Below are 17,102 nucleotides of genomic sequence, written 5' to 3' on the forward strand. Positions count from 1 at the left end.
AATGAAAGTACTCGAGCGGGGAGATAGCTGCAGTGCAAACACAGCAAACCCATCACGTGCTCTGCCGCCCAGTGCGTCGTCATAGGCAGGCTTCTAGATCCCATTTCGTGGATGATGTCCGCCTGATCCCCGGCGCGTCGGAGGACAGTACATATACCCCTCTGTACATACTGTCCTTGTATTTGAATGGCAGTAACCACTCCTGCTCGTCGCTCGACGCGGCGGACCCAGAGTGCTCGAAACCAGCGTCATGCGTCGACTGAAGATCAGCGCATCCCCCAGGTATACAGGGAAATGCTGGCCGAGGCCGAGGCGCGAGAGCCTCAGCTCCTCGATGATGACCGCATACCAAAGAGACGCAAAATGGCAGGACGAACGCATATACCCAGTGCTCATATAGAACTTCCAAAAGCTCCGACACCAGTCGATAATGATGAGACCACCAGCCGGCAGGTCCAGACGGTGTATGACTCGCCCTCATCCTCGTCCGAAGAGTCGGACATGGAATGGGAAGACATCAACTTGCAGCCCGCAGTCTCCGAAGCGCTGTCAGATGACTCGTCGATCCAGATTACGTTGGGCCGACCGCATGACCGTGAGAGACAGAAAAGAGCACTTAGACGGCAGCCGATAACGGCCGCAGAGAAGCGGTTGAGACTTGACATCCACAAAGTCCATCTTCTCTGCCTGTTACGCCATGTACAGATTCGTAATAGATGGTGCAATGATGATGAGCTTCAGGTATGTGTGCGTTCTGCCATCATTGACATCGATGGCAATCGCACGCGAGAATAGCTTATAACAGCTCTCCAGCTCTAACCATCATACTAGGGCGCGCTTAAAAGAATGATATCGAAGCAGGTGATATCTTTACTGCACCCACCCGAGAGTAAACCAGAGCATTACAGGTCTACAACGTTCATAGACGGCCTGAACCAACTCAGTGACGCATTTAGTAAACGATTCAGAGTAACAAAGCCCGGTCTCAAGCGACCACATTGGGCTCAGGGCCCGGATGCTCTAAAGACAAGAGTGGTATTACATTACTCACCTCTTTCAAAAAATAACCGTACCCCAATTGACCCTGTATTAGGAAGCGATCCTCTCCAATGCCGAAGTTTTCACGTCGCTCGAAGACTTCAAGCAACAAGCGAAAACCCTGCAAGGATCTCGTGATTTCGGCGCACAACTGTTCTGTGCTTTGTTGCGATCTGCAGCCGTGGAGGCCAGACTGGTGTGCTCACTGCAGCCTCTGCCCTTCTCGGGCGTGACCAAGGAAATCACCTCGACCGTGCCTACGGGCAAGACATTTTTCATGGCTGCAGACAATTCAGAAAAGTCCTCGGACGATTCAACACGGCCCAAGTCACGATCAAGTGTGCAGCGACTCACCCGGCCAGGGTTCAAACCATCACGTCCGTCATCCACGCCCAGAGAAAGTAGGCCAGCATCTTCCCTTCCTTCCGATCGAAATGATAACGTGTTAATCTCTACATCAAGTACCATACTCTCGAAATCAAGAGTCCTCCTACCCGGTGTTCTGGGTGGAAGCGTTCAACGAGGCAGTCAGCAAATGGATCCCCATCGATCCATTAGTCACGAGATCCCTCGCGAAGCCGTCCAAATTCGAGCCTCCTGCCACCGACCCGAACAATCTTCTAAGCTACGTGGTTGCATTCGAGGATGATGCCTCTGCTCGAGATGTGACCCGCCGTTACAGCAAGGCTTTCAATGCGAAAACTCGCAAGTTCCGTGTCGAGTCCACCACCCGCAACGCAGGATGGTGGGATCGCGCACTTCAGGTCTACGAGAAACCGTTCCTCGAAGATCGCGACCAGCTAGAGGTCAGTGAACTCACGGCCAAGACCGCCGCCGAGCCCATGCCTCGAAACATCCAGGACTTCAAGGACCACCCTGTCTACGCGCTGGAGCGCCACCTACGACGGAGCGAGGTCATTCACCCGAAGCGAGCGATAGGTCAGGTCAGCCTCGGCAAACCGGGGTCCAAGAGCCAGGCCTTAGAGCCGGTGTACCGCCGGTCGGACGTCCAGACTGTGCGCAGCGCCGACAAATGGTACCGGCTGGGCCGCGACATCAAGACGGGCGAGCAGCCGTTGAAGCGTGTCAAGGCCCGCAATTCTGTGGTTAGCGGACTGCCCGAGGATGACGAGGAGCGCGATGCGCCCCCGGAGACCCCTCTCTACGCGATCTTCCAGACTCAGGTCTACGTTCCGCCACCCGTGGTGGACGGCCGAGTTCCCAAGAACGTCTACGGGAATTTAGATGTCTACGTACCCAGCATGGTCCCGGTCGGTGGGATCCACATCGGCCACCCGGATGCCGCGCGTGCGGCTAGACTGCTTGGGCTTGACTTCGCGGCGGCTGTGACCGGCTTTACCTTTCAGGGACGCCACGGGACTGCGGTCTATACCGGTGTGGTTGTCGCGGAGGAATACCGCGAGGCGCTTCAGGCGGTCATCGACGGTCTCGAGCAAGAAAGACTGCATGACGAGCTGGAAACGCGGACTGCAGAGGTGCTGAGAGCGTGGAAGCATCTACTTTTGAAGCTTCGCATCGCGGAGCGGGTCAAAGGCTATGCGATTGAGGGGGATGATTTCGATGAGGGGGCGGGTGTTGGACCGAGTGAGGATGATGGGCCTGTGGACGACGACATGGGAGGAGGATTCATTCCTGAATCGGATGGGGAGGCACCGGGAGGTGGTGGGTTCATACCTGAGCCGGACACGGAGATAGGAGGGGGAGGCTTTCTACCCGAGTCAGACATGGAGACAGCAGAACCGTCGATGGGAGGGGGAGGCTTCATTCCCGAATCAGATGCGGAGGCACCGGGAGGTGGTGGGTTCATACCGGAGCCAGACACAGAAACACCAGACCCTTCAATGACAGGAGGCGGCTTCCTCCCAGAGTCACCGTCACAAGGTCCCATGGACCTGTACGATGATCCACCTACAAGTCGCAATGCTAGCAAATATACTGCACCTGCAGCCCCCCATCCACAGACCGTGACCGCGGGATCCGACCCAGCTGCACATCAACGTCAAGACACATCCCCGCACCCAAACCCAGCCAGACCACCGCGGTACTCGCTGGTCGTCGTCCCGAGGACGAAAGAAGAGCCCACCGACTCTTCGTCGTTAGATAACATCACCAGCGAAGCCTCCCCGTCTATATCACATCCTGCTCAACCCGACCGACCCGATGATAGCGCACCTCCGCAAGAATTTCTCCCCTCCGCCGCACCGGACATCAGCAACGCATCATCTCCAGCCGAGAACCCTTCAGCCGGCGCTTCTGACCCACAAACCCCCAAATCCGAAGCCTCTGATCCCTCCTCATGCAGGGATAGCGAGACATCGTTACTATCGCAGGATCCGGACGACGAGGACGCGATTCCGGAGTGGCTCATGTCGGATTAGTCGATATGTTTGGATTCTGGACAAGCGCTCATAGAACCCTCCGCATCGTCATGTTCACAGAGCCGGAATCAATAGGTGTAGAGATATAACGTCAACGATATGAGTACATGAATGCATGAATCCTGTCATTTTGACCACACCGGCCTTTTTCTACTGCCCAGCATTAGCAATTCAATTCCGAACTGGATGTATTCTACCTTGGTTCCGGAGGATAAGTCCATCAAATGGTCAGGTCAGATCTACGCTGTAATGGGGTCGGTCCATTGTCCTTTCTGGATCCGATCGACAAACTCAATAGACTAGACATCCATGCCCCAGCCACCCAGTCTCTCGATTTATGGACCATAACCGGATCCCAGCGGACAAATCTTCTCCCCTTCAGACTACCGCGTTCATGTAGATTGGTGCTAAGACCTAGGCCTGACTAGAGCTAGAGTGCGCCCGCTTCCCTGCCTCGAATCAAACACACGGTGCTGTAGACCCATGCGAGGAGGACCCGGGGAGACGGTTCGCTTGCTTTTCGATACCTCTATAAAGCTTGGAGCTGCGGCGCCAGTGGACTAGACTAGACTCGACTCGACTCGACTTTGTGTTTCTCTGCGTCCCCCGGACTCTAGTCTCAGTCACTGCCGCACACTCTCGAGGGGCTGACTGCGCATTGGAAAATCCTACGCCATAGCCTTTCGCCCGCTCTGCGTGCGCAAAACGATGGTCTATACAGAGCTCCGACGCAGCACCAACACATATACACAAGACACTCTACTCGACTCGACTCGACTTTCCTTCCCCACCAAACGGGAATCACAACAACACATCAAATCCAAATTGAATTGGTATATATATATAAATAAGGCGACCAGTCACCTCCCTCTAATAAACCCACACCAGCAAAAACCAGCCCGACATCCAAAAACACAAGTGAAGCATATTCATTTCATTTCGTAACGGCCGCTACAGCTTCTGACCAGCGGAAGCAGCGCGGACATCCGCCTCGTCGCTCAAGATCTGGACCTTGATGGCGCCGGTGCGGGGGTTGGCGGCGGTCTCGAAGGCCTGGAGGGCGTCCTCGAGGGCGAAGCGGTGGGTGACGAGCTTGCGGAGGTTGATGACGCCGTTGCGGACGAGGCGGATGGCGCGGGGCCAGGTGTTGCAGTAGCGGTACTGGTACTGGAGGTCGATCTCCTGGGTGCTGAGGCGCATGAAGGGGATGGTCATCTCGTTCTTGCCCACGCCGATCACGAACACCTTGCCGCCGAACTTGACGCTCCAGATCGCGGAGCACACGCTGCTCTCGACGCCGGTGCACTCGAGCGCGATGCGCGGGCGGAGGGTGGTGGGGCTGTCGATGTCGAAGTTCGTATCTGCGTCGTTGAAGACGCGGATCACGCCGGCGGCGTTTTCTTCAGCGGACTTGGTGGTCTGGACTTGGTAGGTGCGCACGCCGGGCACGAGGGCCTGCGCGAACTGCAGCCGGCTGGCGTCGATGTCCGTGATGACGAGGGGCGTGGCGCCCGCGGCGTGCGCGCTCAGCAGCGTGATCAGCCCGATCGGCCCGGCGCCCGTGATCAGGCACGGGTCCCCGAGCCGCAGCCCGCTGCGCTCGATGGCCGCCAGCGACACGCTCAGTGGCTCGAGGAGCGCCCCGTCCTCGTAGCTCATCTCGTCCCCGATCTTGTGACACCAGATCGCCGGGTGGTTGACGTACCGCCGCAGCAGCCCGTCCACCGGCGGCGTCGACAGGAACTGCACCCGCTCGCACCCGTTGTACCGCCCCGTCAGGCACGGCTCGCACGCGTTGCAGATGATGTTCGGCTCGATCGCCACCCGGTCCCCCGGCTTCAGCGAGGTCACGTCCGGCGCGACCGCGATGACTTGCCCCGCGGATTCGTGGCCCAGGATGTGGTCGCCCGTCACGATCATCGGGCCGATGCAGCCGGCGTGCCAGAAGTGGACGTCGGAGCTGGTGGTGGGGGTGGCATCGATGTTAGTTGGGTCGAATGGTTGGAACGAGGGTGGGAAAGGAGCTGGGAACAGGAGGGGTCTTGGAGGCAAAGAATGGAAACATACCCGCAAATGCCGGTGCTGCGGACTTGGATCGTGACCTCCCCGGGCCGCAGACTCTCGCCGCTCTTCACCTCCTCCAGCGTGGGCTTGGATTCCGCGACCCACAGGTCATGCTTGGTGTTGGTGTAGACACCGATGTTGGGCTTCTCGAGCGTTGTGACAGTAGTTGCGGTGGCCATGGTGCCGTGAAGACGAGGCGATTGGGAGGGAGGGTGGAGGAAGAAAGCAACAAGGAGGAGGAGAAGAAGACGTCAAAGATAGGTTGAGAACGATGGCAAAGGAGCGGCGCAGGAAAGCTTTAATAGTCACGCTCGGCAGGGCTTGAGCCCCTCCATGCAGTGATCAGCAACTGCGCTGGACTTCAAGGTTCAATTCAGATGGAGAATAATGAAGTATGGATGGGACACAAGTTGCCACCAATAACCATTTACCCGGGCGTTCCCCGCCCAGCGGGGTTCGTTTTGTTCCGTACCTGTGCTCCTACTCTTCCTCTTCCTATACTATGTATGGATGTGGCTATAGGGACCTATTTCAGTCACACGGACAAGCTTAAAGGGATGGTTGTCTCAGCCCAATTAAGCCTGGGGGGATTGCATGCAACCTGCTCGGTTAAATCATTCGCTTCTAATATCACCAATTGAGGGTATAGGGGATTGGATTCCACCCATGCCGCGGTTACAACTTCAGAATGCGACCCTAAAGGGATTCTAGAAGTTGGCCACTTTGGCAGTGTGGGGTTGCTGACCATGGAGGAACAACAACTTGATGCCCCACCATGACAAAACGGCAATTCTCCGGTGGCACCCGGAGGATTACTTGTAGATAAACGATACCACCATCAATAAGGTAATGCATGATATTATCTTAACTATCCATTGTTGTCCACATGACCCAACCAGACAATCACTCCTCCAGGCTTGCTCTTCCCACCCGGTTATTCAAATCGGCCTATTGAAGCAGAGATCTATTGTACTTCTTCGTCTCTAATCTACTGTACAGGATGCGCCAACCCCAACCCCAAAAGAAGAGCGGACACTGATCCCCGTCGACTGACTGATCTAAGTTACCCTCAAACAACACCACCACCATCACAATCGCAAAATCCCACTCTCCCGATCCACCCCACCCCTGAAGTGATCCGCCAGCACCCGCCCGCCCAGAATCGTCTCCTCCACCACGCCCGGCACATGCTTGGGCTCAATGCGCCCATACCAGATCCCCTTCCCGGCCAGCGGATGCGGCACGGCCGACGATGCGTCCTTCCCGACGACCGTCATCCCCGGCGGGAGATACACAATGACGTTCCCGGCGTACTTGTGCCCGCCGATGTGACTGATCAGCCCGACATGCGCCCGGTCGGGGCGGTCCACCACCGGTGCGTCGTCGCCGTCCTCGGCGCCAGTCGCGAACCCGTTCTCGCGCAGCACGCGCTGGAACTCCGTCTCCAGGACGGGCGCCATCACGCCGCAGCGCATGTCGCGCCCGCCGTGCCCGCAGATGAGCACCACGGGCGAGTGCCGCAGGTCCACGGCGGCCGGGAGGGTTGACGCGAGTTCCGGGCGGCGGCTGGGCCCGCCGTGTCGCGCTTTGGGGGGGAGGAGGTGTGCTTCGACGAAGGTGGAGAGGTCGTCGGTGTTCTCCGAGGATGGCTGGGTCGGGATCGAGGGGAAGTATTTGAAGCTGGGGAAGAGGAAGGCGGAGGCGGCTGGGGACGTCGGCGACGACGGCGCGAATGAGGAATTCGTGATGAGGATGTTATGGTATGGCTGTGCGAGGCATTGCAGATGTCAGTGGCTGTTCTTTGGAAAGTTTGTAGCGCTGGGGCGAGCGGATTGGCTTCCGCACAACAGTAGTCAAGGCAGGGCACCACTTACGTCGGCGAATCGCCCGCCGCGTCCGAGTAGAGCCTTCAGACCCCGCACGAGATCCCCCCAGCTGTGTCCCTCACCATCATCCTCTATGCGGCTCGTCCAGTCCCGCTGGCCGGTGCACACAAGAAGCTGCTCTGCGTAGGCCGCCATCGTGCCATTGAGAGCCTGGTGGTGGTCGATCGGGGCGGGCAGATCGGGGGTGGGGGGACATGCGCAGCTGGGCTCCGGGCATGACTTGGTCACCGGGAATGGCGGGGGGATGTGAAGGGGAATGCGCCCATGTCGGGTTAGTACTGTAGTCGACGACGAGAAGAGCCGCGCGCCGGCTGCGAGCGTGGAGCTGTGCTTCTGGGGGAGTCTGGGAAATCGGCAGCTCCAGACTGCGAGATCGATTATTTGTCGTGACCTTGCCATGTCCGCGGAGCCCACAGAAGGGTGGGGATGCTGGAGCTCTCAGAGAACGAGATCAGGTTGAGTCCAGCGAAGGGCTGTAGGACTCCTAGGTTCTGTAAGTGGGAGAAAACCTGAATCGAGTTATCGTCGCATGAATGCCAGAAACTCGCTCGGCATATTCGGAGACTTCGGAGATAACAATCGATGATGAATAATCCGGTAATGATGGCAGGCCCGCTCGCTCCTTATCTTATCAGTCAGAGAACCACCCCTCCCTCCATTTGTACTGCCCTCAAGGCTCCGCATCAATTAAAGCCCCATTATACTCGACATTCCATGATACTACAAGGCTGGATTCAATAGAAGATCATAAATAAAGTCTATAGTACAGATTTAAACGAGCTAATGCTAAATATGGCAGATGAAAGCGACCCAGCTGATAGTATATACAAGAACTTGCTTCAACGCAGATGCACCAACATCTGCCGATGATCTAATGATGACCTCGACGCTCACTACCTAGAGCGCGTACAAAACTCTATGTTTGATGATCAAATGCACAGGACAGGTCTAGCCCATGATGCTGTCCCACAGTCTTCTGCCCCATCCATCCTTGGGGTTGGAGGTTTCCCAGTTGGTGAACTGCGGTCTGCCAGTGTCAAGATCCGCCTCCAGAGGGCGGACAAACGAGGTGCGGTACCACGCCTTGTGTGCGATATACAAGACAGCGAAGAGGACCGGGCAGATATAGGCAACCCAGAAGTCGGAAACGTTGAAGTGAGGAATCCAGGCAGTGAATCCCTGGGTGAAGGTAATAAGGAGATTGAAGAACAACCCGTACCACGCCAGATAAGGCTGACCCCAGGACTTGTAAGGCAGGGTCTCGCGGGAGATATCACGAGCAGCCATCGCCTTCATGAAGGCGATGTGGCTAGCGTTGATGGACGTCCAGCAAATGAATCCAGCCACACTGGAAATGTTCACCAGCCAGTTGAAAACCGTGGTTCCGGAGCTCGACACGTTCATGAATCCTAGAAGACCGAAGAGGGCAGTGAAAGCAACGCTGACATACGGCACACCACGCTGCGTGACCCAGCCGAAGCAGGAGGGCGCGAAACCTTCCTGGGCCAATCCAAGGAGAACACGGCTACCACTGTACACATTGGAGTTGGCGGCAGAGAGAACGACGGTCAGAAGGACCGCATTGATCAGACTGGGAAGAACCTTGACACCGGCCAGGTTGGCGGCAATAACCATAGGCGAGGCGGACGCGTTGCCGGAATCGCTAGCAAGGTTGGGGTTATCGTAAGGCACCAACAATCCGATGAAGAAAATGGTCAAGACGAAGAAGATAAGAATGCGGATGAAGGTCTTGCGAATAGCGGAGGGAACAGTCTTCTGGGGGTTCTCGGTCTCACCAGCAGCAACACCGACAAGCTCGGTACCCTGGTAAGAGAAACCAGCCTGAATGAGCACCGCCCAGAAACCGACGAACTTCCCAACCGATAAATCGGAAGTGATCAAGTAGGGTGCAAAGGCGCCGGGGCTGTGCCAGTACTTGAAGCCCAAGTAACCCTGTCTGCCGACTCCGGCGTCAATGCAGATAGCGAAGATCATGAATCCCAAGACAGTCAACACCTTGGTCAGCGAGAACCAGAACTCCAACTCGCCGTAAAAGCCGACAGGGAGGAAGTTGATCGCTGAGATAACAACCCAAAAGACTCCGATAAAGATAGCGACGGACAGGTTCTCATCCCAATATTTGACGATCATCCCGGTAGCAGTCAATTCGACGGCGTAGGTCGACGCCCAGTTGAACCAATAAATCCAGCCCATGGCGAAACCCAAGCTCGGATCGACGAGGCGCGCGGCGTAAGAGGTGAAGGCACCGGGAACGGGGATATAGGTTGCCATCTCTCCGAGGGAGCACATAACGGAGTACACGATCGAACCGACGAAGGCGTATGCGATAAGGGCACCAGCCGGACCAGCCTCTGCCAGCGCTGTTCCACTGCTAATGAACAGACCAGTTCCAATGGTTCCTCCTACTCACCAATCAGTTCCGTAACAAGCCTGTAAGAGGGGACGGGAAAACGCACCGATAGCGATCATCTGTAGATGGCGGTTCTTCAAGTTGCGCTTCAGCTTGCCCTCGTCCTCGTGATCACTTTCAATATCCTTTCCATTTTCCTGTGCCGATCCGAAGCGGCGTCGCGACCGCAGCCCGCTGTTGCTGTCGGAGGAATTGGGGTCATCGACAACACTCTCGACGCCCAGCTTATTCGCGGGCGCGATGTTGTCCTGTTCGCCCATGTTGGCGGAGGGATCGAAAGACAGGTCCGGAGAGCAGAAATGCTACCGTATTGGAGTAGGTAGCTTGCCAACGACTTCGACCAGAGAGCTTGGGTTGCAGGAAGTGTGCGGCGTCACAGTCACAGTCACAGTCACAGTAACAGACAAGAGGCAAACGTCAGAAAGACGGGGGAGGAAGCTGGGTTAAGTGACAAATGTGGCTCTAGGCAGAGTTTTCTCCATTTTTCATTATCAAACAAAATCTGGGATGGTGCTGCTGCCACTCGGAACCAGCGCGCATCTTGCAGCCATTGGATCGGCTTTTCGTCATGTTCCATCGGTGGGAAAGGCGGGAAAGGGAAAAAACGAGAGAATTTGCCCCACTCCCTGGGCGGGCTGGAGCTCACTATTATGTAAACCTCTGGGCGAGGGGGGCGACTGTCAGTTTCAGTTTCACATGGATGGAATCATGCTTGATGAGAGAGGAAGTGAATCCTTTATTGGCGTGATTCTTTGCTCCCGAACACGACCCCCAGCGGTCAAAGTCGAATTTAAGCTCGAATTAAGCATGGTGTTCGTGAGGAGTTCATACAGACCAAATGCTTATCGATTGGGATCACGTGGGGCAGACTCGAGTTTGACCGTTAACGAGAACATCACGTGGTTGACACTCCCCGGCGGAACTCCGGTGGCGCTGTTCCGACCGGCGCTAGAAGTCTGGATGGAATCAAAAGAACCTTCCACTTTTTGGTTAGCAGTAGGCACTTTGGCAGGTGCACTTGGCATTTGTCTGTCTCGTCAAGGTGGCATCGCAAATGCGGGTCCATCAGGCACCGGGAAAATTGGTACATTAGGGCCACTGCCTCGCCCTGAGTTCAGGGCGTTGCTGTGTGCTGCTTCCATAGGAATGGCGAATTGCCCACTCAATCGACTGGCAGGATGGCCCGTAAGGAATTTGAGGAGCGCACTGTGTGCCTTCGGCCCTACGGAACTGCGATTCCATGTCTTCGATACACTCGGATGGATCTCGCTATGACTGGGCCTTCTGGTGAACCTGGACTGTCCGGATAAAAAGCCCAGGAAAGTTTTTCTTAGCCGATTAGAATCACCATCACCAATGGATATGAGTCAGGGCAATCGTTATCAGTTTGCCTCCCCCGGATTGCAAACCCTGCAAACTCTGCAAATTTACGAGTCACCGCCGGAGTCGCTGCTCGCGTCACGTGACATCATGGGCATCACTTGAGTCATACACCGCCATCGGCCAGTCGAGTTATATAGCCGGTCTTTGGAGACTTGCTACAGCTCAATTCCCACCTCCAACACAGCTCCATCAATCATGCCCGGCGCCTTTCGAATGACCGCTGCGCGGTGCAGCTCGGCCACCCGCCAGCTGCTGCAGCAACATGCCTCGCAAACGCTCCCGCCGACCTCCCCCTTCGCGCCGCGCCATCTGCTCTCGATCGCCGACCTGACGCCGACCGAGTTCGCGACGCTGGTGCGCAACGCCTCGGCCCACAAGCGCGCCATCAAGTCCGGCGCGATCCCGCAGAACCTGCTGGGCGCGCTGACGGGCCAGACGGTGGCGATGATGTTCAGCAAGCGGAGCACGCGGACGCGGATCTCGACCGAGGGCGCGGTGGTGCAGATGGGCGGCCACCCGATGTTCCTGGGGAAGGACGACATCCAGCTCGGGGTCAACGAGTCGCTGTACGACACCGCGGTCGTGGTCTCGTCGATGGTCTCGTGCATCGTCGCGCGCGTGGGCCCGCACGCCGACGTCGCCGGCCTCGCCCAGCACTCCTCCGTCCCCGTCATCAACGCCCTCTGCGACTCCTTCCACCCGCTGCAGGCCATCGCCGACTTCCAGACCCTGCACGAGACCTTCACCCCGAAGGCGCACCACCTCTCCAGCCTCGGCCTGGAAGGCCTCAAGATCGCCTGGATCGGCGACGCCAACAACGTCCTCTTCGACATGGCCATCAGCGCCGCCAAGATGGGCGTCGACCTCGCCGTCGCCACCCCCAAGGGCTACGAGATCCCCGCCCCGATGCTGGAACTCATCCAGCAGGCCGGCCAGGGCGTCCAGAACCCGGGCAAGCTCATCCAGACGAATATTCCGGAAGAGGCGGTCAAGGGCGCCGACGTGCTGGTCACGGATACCTGGGTGTCGATGGGCCAGGAGGCCGAGGCCCGCAAGCGCCTCCAGGACTTCGCCGGTTTCCAGATCACCCCCGAGCTGGCCAAGCGCGGCGGCGCCAACGAGGGCTGGAAGTTCATGCACTGCCTGCCCCGTCACCCCGAGGAGGTCAGCGACGAGGTCTTCTACAGCAAGCGCTCACTGGTCTTCCCCGAGGCCGAGAACCGTCTGTGGGCGGCCATCTCCGCCCTGGAAGGGTTCGTCGTGAACAAGGGCAAGATTGAGTAAGAACGGGTTTGATTGTGTACTCTTAAAAAAAGCTGTTTTTTTTTTTTGTTTTGATGAGCGTGTATAAGCACTTGATCTGGTGGAGTATCTTGTACCGGAAGGGGGTTATTGTCTAAGCACTATTCCAATGAATTGCATGGACCCGAGGTTGAGTCCTGAGGCTATTTCGACTTCATTCAAGGTTCATATATATAAGTGTGTCTCTGCAAAATAGTGAGACTAGTGTGTCTATCGTCCGGTAGATCAGAGTATCAAAGCATTCGTCACTTGAGAGACGCGCATTGCAAGCTCGAAATTGCTTCAATCTCTGGCCTCCATTACGTTCAACAACATTGGTATATCATTCCTCCAACCTGGGAGTACATGCTAGCTATATAGAAGCTAATAACTCGTCGATGCTCGATCAACGCGCTCATACGAAGCCATACCTAGAGCGGTTGGCCCGATACGCCCAATCCTTCGATGGACTATGTCCCAGCCCCCATCGGCCGCGGCTCACCGGCCTTGACCTTCCCTCTGCATCCGCGCCTGCCAGCCGTCCACATTACTCCGACGGATCCCCAGTGTCCTTCGCATCGTCGTTGGCGGTTGGTTCTGAACCATTGACATCGTGGTCGTGTGGAACGTGCTCACGGGCCGAGACAGCTGGTCGGTATTTGAAGTATATGGAGTCATGCTGCCGGCTGACGTCGGCTGAATCGAACTTTCGTGGCTGTTCTGGATTGTAGACTTGGGCATCCGAGAGAGGTCCGTGGGCTCGGCCAGCCACGTGTAAGCATTCGGGTTTGACGGTTCGAGGGCCGGTCGCGGGGGTTGCAGCCGCTGCACTTGCGGTCGGTGCATGGTGTATGGTTTCGGGATCGACCCTTTCGCCGCGGTATTCATCGGTCTCGTCTGAAAGGGAGGTACAGAAGACCTCCCTGACACCGAGAGGGACTTGGCACTGACTTCGACCTCCGTCTTGGTAGCTGCCGAGGAGGACAATCCTAGGAATCCGGAAAGTGTCTTCTGGGAAGCGTCTGGCTTACGAACGGGACCACTGCCGATCGCCTTCCTTTTCGCACCGGGTTTTGCGGTGGCTGTATCCTCGACCATAACATTGTTCACCGCGATGTAGTCTCGTGCTGATGAGAATCCTAGGGCTGGAGTAGGAAGCCATGTCCCCGTGTCAGCAGTCTGAGGCTGGTCAAACCGCTTTCTCTTCGCATACGGCCCCTCGACCATTGCTCTCCGGTCACCATATTGAAGCGAAGGGTCAATTTGCTCGTATCCTTCCTTCGTCCACCGGTCATCAAACAATGAAATAAGTGTGCTTTGGGCCTCTTGTATTGCTACTTCCTCTGGTTTAGGTCGATGCAGGATGTCTGCAATCCCGTGCACGACATCGTCGCTGAAGACAGGCCCGAGTAATCGGAATCTGTTGCCGACTACTTGCTCCGGCAGGAAATTGGACAGTTTGGTCATCTCTCCCCCCTGCGACTGTTCGAGGGGCTGACTCAGGTAGAGTAGCGCTTGTGCTCGGGTCATTGCTACATATAGCAGCCTTCGTTCTTCGTCAGAGTCTTCGGCGCGTGAGTGAGGGATGCTGCCATTGTACACAGCGGGAACGAAGACGACGGGCCATTCGAGTCCCTTGGCCGCATGGATGGTAGAAATCGTAACTTTCTCGTTTGAGGCGTTCCCTTCCGAGCCTTCCTCTTGCGGTGTGACCTCGCTGGACAGCGCCACATTCGCGAGAAACCGAGACAATGCTTCTTCCCCGGGGTGAGCCTGTTGCTGCTCGAGGCCCTCTATCACGGGTAGACTTTCGGTTTCGGTATTCTGACCGTCCGAGCCAGGCGTATCGTCGGCCTGGGTCAGCAGCTCCTCTACATTGGCCCACCGGTTTTCCTCGTTCGATCCGTGCAAGGTTTTGAGGTATTCTCGAAAATTTAGCTTCTTAATCACGTGGTCAAGGAGGATCCGTGGCGATGAACTATCGGGGGTGTCACTGAGCTTCTTCCGGGCAGATTCGATGATCCCGACGAATGTGCAAAGGCCTTGATTCGTAAGCTTTGAAAGTGTGCAGTCTGCTGACCGGTGGCCTTGCGCTACACCCTTGATATAGTCCCAGAGCGGCAATTTCGCTTTCTCGGCGCCGGCGGTGAGCGCCTTGATTGTCTCTTCTCCAATTCTTCTCGAAGGGGTATTGATGACACGGGTAAGGGCTTCGCTGTTTTGCGGATGGCTGATGACCCGGAGGTAGTCCAGAAGCAGCTTGATTTCGACTCGATCAAAGAATTTTGAGCCTCCAACCATCCGGTATGGAATTCCATTCTTCCCCATTGCCGACTCTATACGTCGAGAAAGAGCCGCCGTTCTGAGCAACACGGCAAAGTCGGAGTAGTTGAGGAGCTTGCCTGTCGTCCCAATACAACGCTTAATCTCGAGCACGATCCATCGCGCCTCGGCTTCAGCATCTACCAGTTTCCGCAGCACAGGCATGGTTCCCACGCTATGTGTTGGCTGCAGCCTCTTCGCTGGTCTGGAGGTGTCTTGCTCGATGACATCCTGTGCCGAATTCAAGATAGACCCAGACGACCGATAGTTGTTTTCCAGCAAGACCACAGATGTGTCGCGATATAGTTTCTGCATGCGTGCCAGATTCTTGATCTCTGCGGATCGGAACCCATAAATGCTTTGATCCGGGTCGCCGACGATGGTGATGCGCTTGTTCTGGGATGCGAAGAGATTCATGAGCTCATACTGAATGAGGTTGGTGTCCTGGAATTCGTCTACCAAGACGGCCTGGATGTTCGAAACACATTTCGGATGCTGTCTCAGGAGGTCGGCGCATCGCACAAGCAGGTCGTCATAGTCCAGCAGATTCGACTCCGCCAGGTGCCTTTCGTACTCGCGGTAGACCTGGACGAAGTCCCATTGCTCTGTGGTCTTGTTCTTTGTCTGTATCCTTGCTGCGACCTCATCTGGGCCGACACCCTGGGCTTTTTGGCGAGAAATTCGTCCCCTAGCGGCCCCCGGCTCGATACTGACGCGCAGCCGCTTGATGATTTTCTGCCAATTATCCCAGGTCAATATAGCTCCACCATGGAGACGGTCGCGCAGAGTTCAACAAGATAGAGGCTTGACCCACTTTGATGATAGACGTACTGTCACCGGAGTCGGCGATCCCGAAGCCTTTCTTCAGCCCGATCAAGTGGCCGTAGATCACTAGATACCGCCGGCAGATCGAATGGAAGGTTCCCAGGAGCAGTCTCTTCTGTAAATCCTCACCAATCAACTTGGCCAGCCTCTCTCGCATCTCCCGGCTGGCCTTGATAGTGAATGTGCAACAGATGACATCTTGAGGGCGGTAATTATGATGCGCCAGAAGGTACGCGACGCGCGCCGTCAGCGTCTTTGTCTTACCTGAACCCGGTGGCGCCAGGACTTGCAAGATAGACGCCGGGGATGTCACAGCAGTGGACTGGGAGGAATTGAGACCATCGAGGATACAGTCCATTGCTGATCACCCATGAGTTGCTGTATCATGGGCAATGATTGGGGTGTGGTGAGGTAGATGTTGTTTTCTGGTGACGCGAAGAAGACGCGTCATCATGTGACTTATGCAGCTGGAAGGTGTTATCACGTGAATTTACTCTGTACACTCTCCAATATGATGTTTTTTGTTGTGTAACCTCATCAAACCACTCTTGAATATTGTCGGAGATGATCAGAATATACCAGAATAGTGTTTCTTTGCCTGAAAGTATTTGATTTAACTCAAGGTGTGCGATTTCGCTTCCAACTGCTGCGAGTTCCTGAGGCCTCTTGGCAGGTTTATCTATATGTTTTGCAGCTTCTGGGGGTGTTCTTTTCCTGATTCAACGAGGCTTCACCAGAGCTTCACTGTACTCTCGCTGAAAGGCCTGCATCAAACCTGGTGCTGCAAATAATCACAAGCCATGTTCAGGCCCGCTAAATATAGTACTTCTTTTTAATCGTACGAACCTGTCTACTTTGCAGGACCACTTAGTTCATCAGATTAGATCATCAGATTAGATCTTCCACAGACTGTGCCCAGCACAAAAAATGAAAGACTGCCTGATACATTGCCTGATCTTGCCGAGTTCCAGTGTTCATTCAAGCTGAAACGCCCCGTTGGGCTTCCCCCTTATTATCCTTGACTCATGGTAATCACACTTGCCAAGTTCTTCAGCTCAATAGCCGCCGAGAGTGAGTTCTTACTTCGTCTAGCCCAAGCGGGTGTCGCATTGACAGCCGGAACCAAGGCAAGCTTCGTATTTAACCATCTCGCCTAACAGGGAAATATTTTGAGCATCCTGCTGTCATTTCAGTGTGTACGGTCTTTACGATCCTCTGGTACTCGTCTTGATGGGACAGATCGAACTTATCTGTTGCTCCCCACACACCAGAAGCCCTTTTCTTTTAGAAGTAGATTCCAGAAGGACGCCCACGTCTCAATACTAGAGATATCTTCGTCTCTTGTAGTATTCATCATGCAGAAAGACAATTCCCTCTTGGTCTTATTTCAGATTGTCACAGTACAGTAGAAACATCCCTAAGTCCACAACCGTACACGACACGCACTAGCCAGAACAGCCGTAATCCAGGTTC

At 55.7% G+C, this 17,102-nt stretch overlaps 7 protein-coding genes across 7 annotated transcripts; 3 read left to right on the forward strand and 4 right to left on the reverse strand.

Annotated features, from left to right (window-relative positions):
• Nucleotides 1-130: 130 nt before the first annotated feature.
• BO86DRAFT_391375 (putative DNA repair protein Rad4) lies at nucleotides 131-3,572 on the forward strand. Its single transcript, XM_025672574.1, has 4 exons — nucleotides 131-741; nucleotides 832-1,035; nucleotides 1,094-1,439; nucleotides 1,501-3,572. Exons 1-4 carry the CDS (start codon nucleotides 187-189, stop codon nucleotides 3,435-3,437), a joined length of 3,042 nt encoding a protein of 1,013 aa, XP_025524816.1. The 5' UTR covers nucleotides 131-186; the 3' UTR covers nucleotides 3,438-3,572.
• A 721-nt stretch (nucleotides 3,573-4,293) lies between these two features.
• Nucleotides 4,294-5,542, reverse strand: BO86DRAFT_391376 (NAD(P)-dependent alcohol dehydrogenase). The gene has a single exon (XM_025672575.1). It carries the CDS (start codon nucleotides 5,355-5,357, stop codon nucleotides 4,389-4,391), a length of 969 nt encoding a protein of 322 aa, XP_025524817.1. The 5' UTR covers nucleotides 5,358-5,542; the 3' UTR covers nucleotides 4,294-4,388.
• Nucleotides 5,543-6,589: 1,047 nt separating this feature from the next.
• On the reverse strand, nucleotides 6,590-7,522 carry BO86DRAFT_421161 (sucrase/ferredoxin-like domain-containing protein; the record flags this gene model as incomplete). The annotated part of the gene is made up of 2 exons (XM_025675262.1): nucleotides 6,590-7,267; nucleotides 7,376-7,522. 2 exons carry the CDS (start codon nucleotides 7,520-7,522, stop codon nucleotides 6,590-6,592), a joined length of 825 nt encoding a protein of 274 aa, XP_025524818.1.
• An 813-nt stretch (nucleotides 7,523-8,335) lies between these two features.
• On the reverse strand, nucleotides 8,336-10,078 carry BO86DRAFT_421162 (amino acid permease; the record flags this gene model as incomplete). The annotated part of the gene is made up of 2 exons (XM_025675263.1): nucleotides 8,336-9,810; nucleotides 9,865-10,078. The coding sequence occupies 2 exons, from the start codon at nucleotides 10,076-10,078 to the stop codon at nucleotides 8,336-8,338; spliced, it is 1,689 nt and encodes a 562-aa protein (XP_025524819.1).
• Nucleotides 10,079-10,201: 123 nt separating this feature from the next.
• On the forward strand, nucleotides 10,202-11,244 carry BO86DRAFT_170784 (uncharacterized protein). Its single transcript, XM_025666502.1, has one exon. The coding sequence runs from the start codon at nucleotides 10,326-10,328 to the stop codon at nucleotides 11,091-11,093; it is 768 nt and encodes a 255-aa protein (XP_025524820.1). The 5' UTR covers nucleotides 10,202-10,325; the 3' UTR covers nucleotides 11,094-11,244.
• Nucleotides 11,245-11,352: 108 nt separating this feature from the next.
• On the forward strand, nucleotides 11,353-12,644 carry argB (ornithine carbamoyltransferase). Its single transcript, XM_025672576.1, has one exon. The coding sequence runs from the start codon at nucleotides 11,397-11,399 to the stop codon at nucleotides 12,483-12,485; it is 1,089 nt and encodes a 362-aa protein (XP_025524821.1). The 5' UTR covers nucleotides 11,353-11,396; the 3' UTR covers nucleotides 12,486-12,644.
• Nucleotides 12,645-15,383: 2,739 nt separating this feature from the next.
• On the reverse strand, nucleotides 15,384-16,035 carry BO86DRAFT_170793 (UvrD-helicase-domain-containing protein). Its single transcript, XM_025666503.1, has one exon. The coding sequence runs from the start codon at nucleotides 15,985-15,987 to the stop codon at nucleotides 15,547-15,549; it is 441 nt and encodes a 146-aa protein (XP_025524822.1). The 5' UTR covers nucleotides 15,988-16,035; the 3' UTR covers nucleotides 15,384-15,546.
• Between the last annotated feature and the right edge of the window lie 1,067 nt (nucleotides 16,036-17,102).

Source organism: Aspergillus japonicus, assembly GCF_003184785.1.
Source record: "Aspergillus japonicus CBS 114.51 unplaced genomic scaffold BO86scaffold_51, whole genome shotgun sequence".
Taxonomy (NCBI): domain Eukaryota; kingdom Fungi; phylum Ascomycota; class Eurotiomycetes; order Eurotiales; family Aspergillaceae; genus Aspergillus; species Aspergillus japonicus.

Excerpts from the sequence above, each read along its gene's own strand:
- BO86DRAFT_391375 (XM_025672574.1), top strand. The coding sequence starts at position 187 with ATGGCAGTAACCACTCCTGCTCGTCGCTCGACGCGGCGGACCCAGAGT. Across the intron at positions 1,036-1,093 it reads ATGCTCTAAAGACAAGAGTG|GAAGCGATCCTCTCCAATGC; the intron begins GTATTACATTAC and ends ACCCTGTATTAG. Across the intron at positions 1,440-1,500 it reads GTCATCCACGCCCAGAGAAA|TACCATACTCTCGAAATCAA; the intron begins GTAGGCCAGCAT and ends CTCTACATCAAG.
- argB (XM_025672576.1), top strand. The coding sequence starts at position 11,397 with ATGCCCGGCGCCTTTCGAATGACCGCTGCGCGGTGCAGCTCGGCCACC.
- BO86DRAFT_170793 (XM_025666503.1), bottom strand. The coding sequence starts at position 15,987 with ATGGACTGTATCCTCGATGGTCTCAATTCCTCCCAGTCCACTGCTGTG.
- BO86DRAFT_170784 (XM_025666502.1), top strand. The coding sequence starts at position 10,326 with ATGGTGCTGCTGCCACTCGGAACCAGCGCGCATCTTGCAGCCATTGGA.
- BO86DRAFT_391376 (XM_025672575.1), bottom strand. The coding sequence starts at position 5,357 with ATGATCGTGACGGGCGACCACATCCTGGGCCACGAATCCGCGGGGCAA.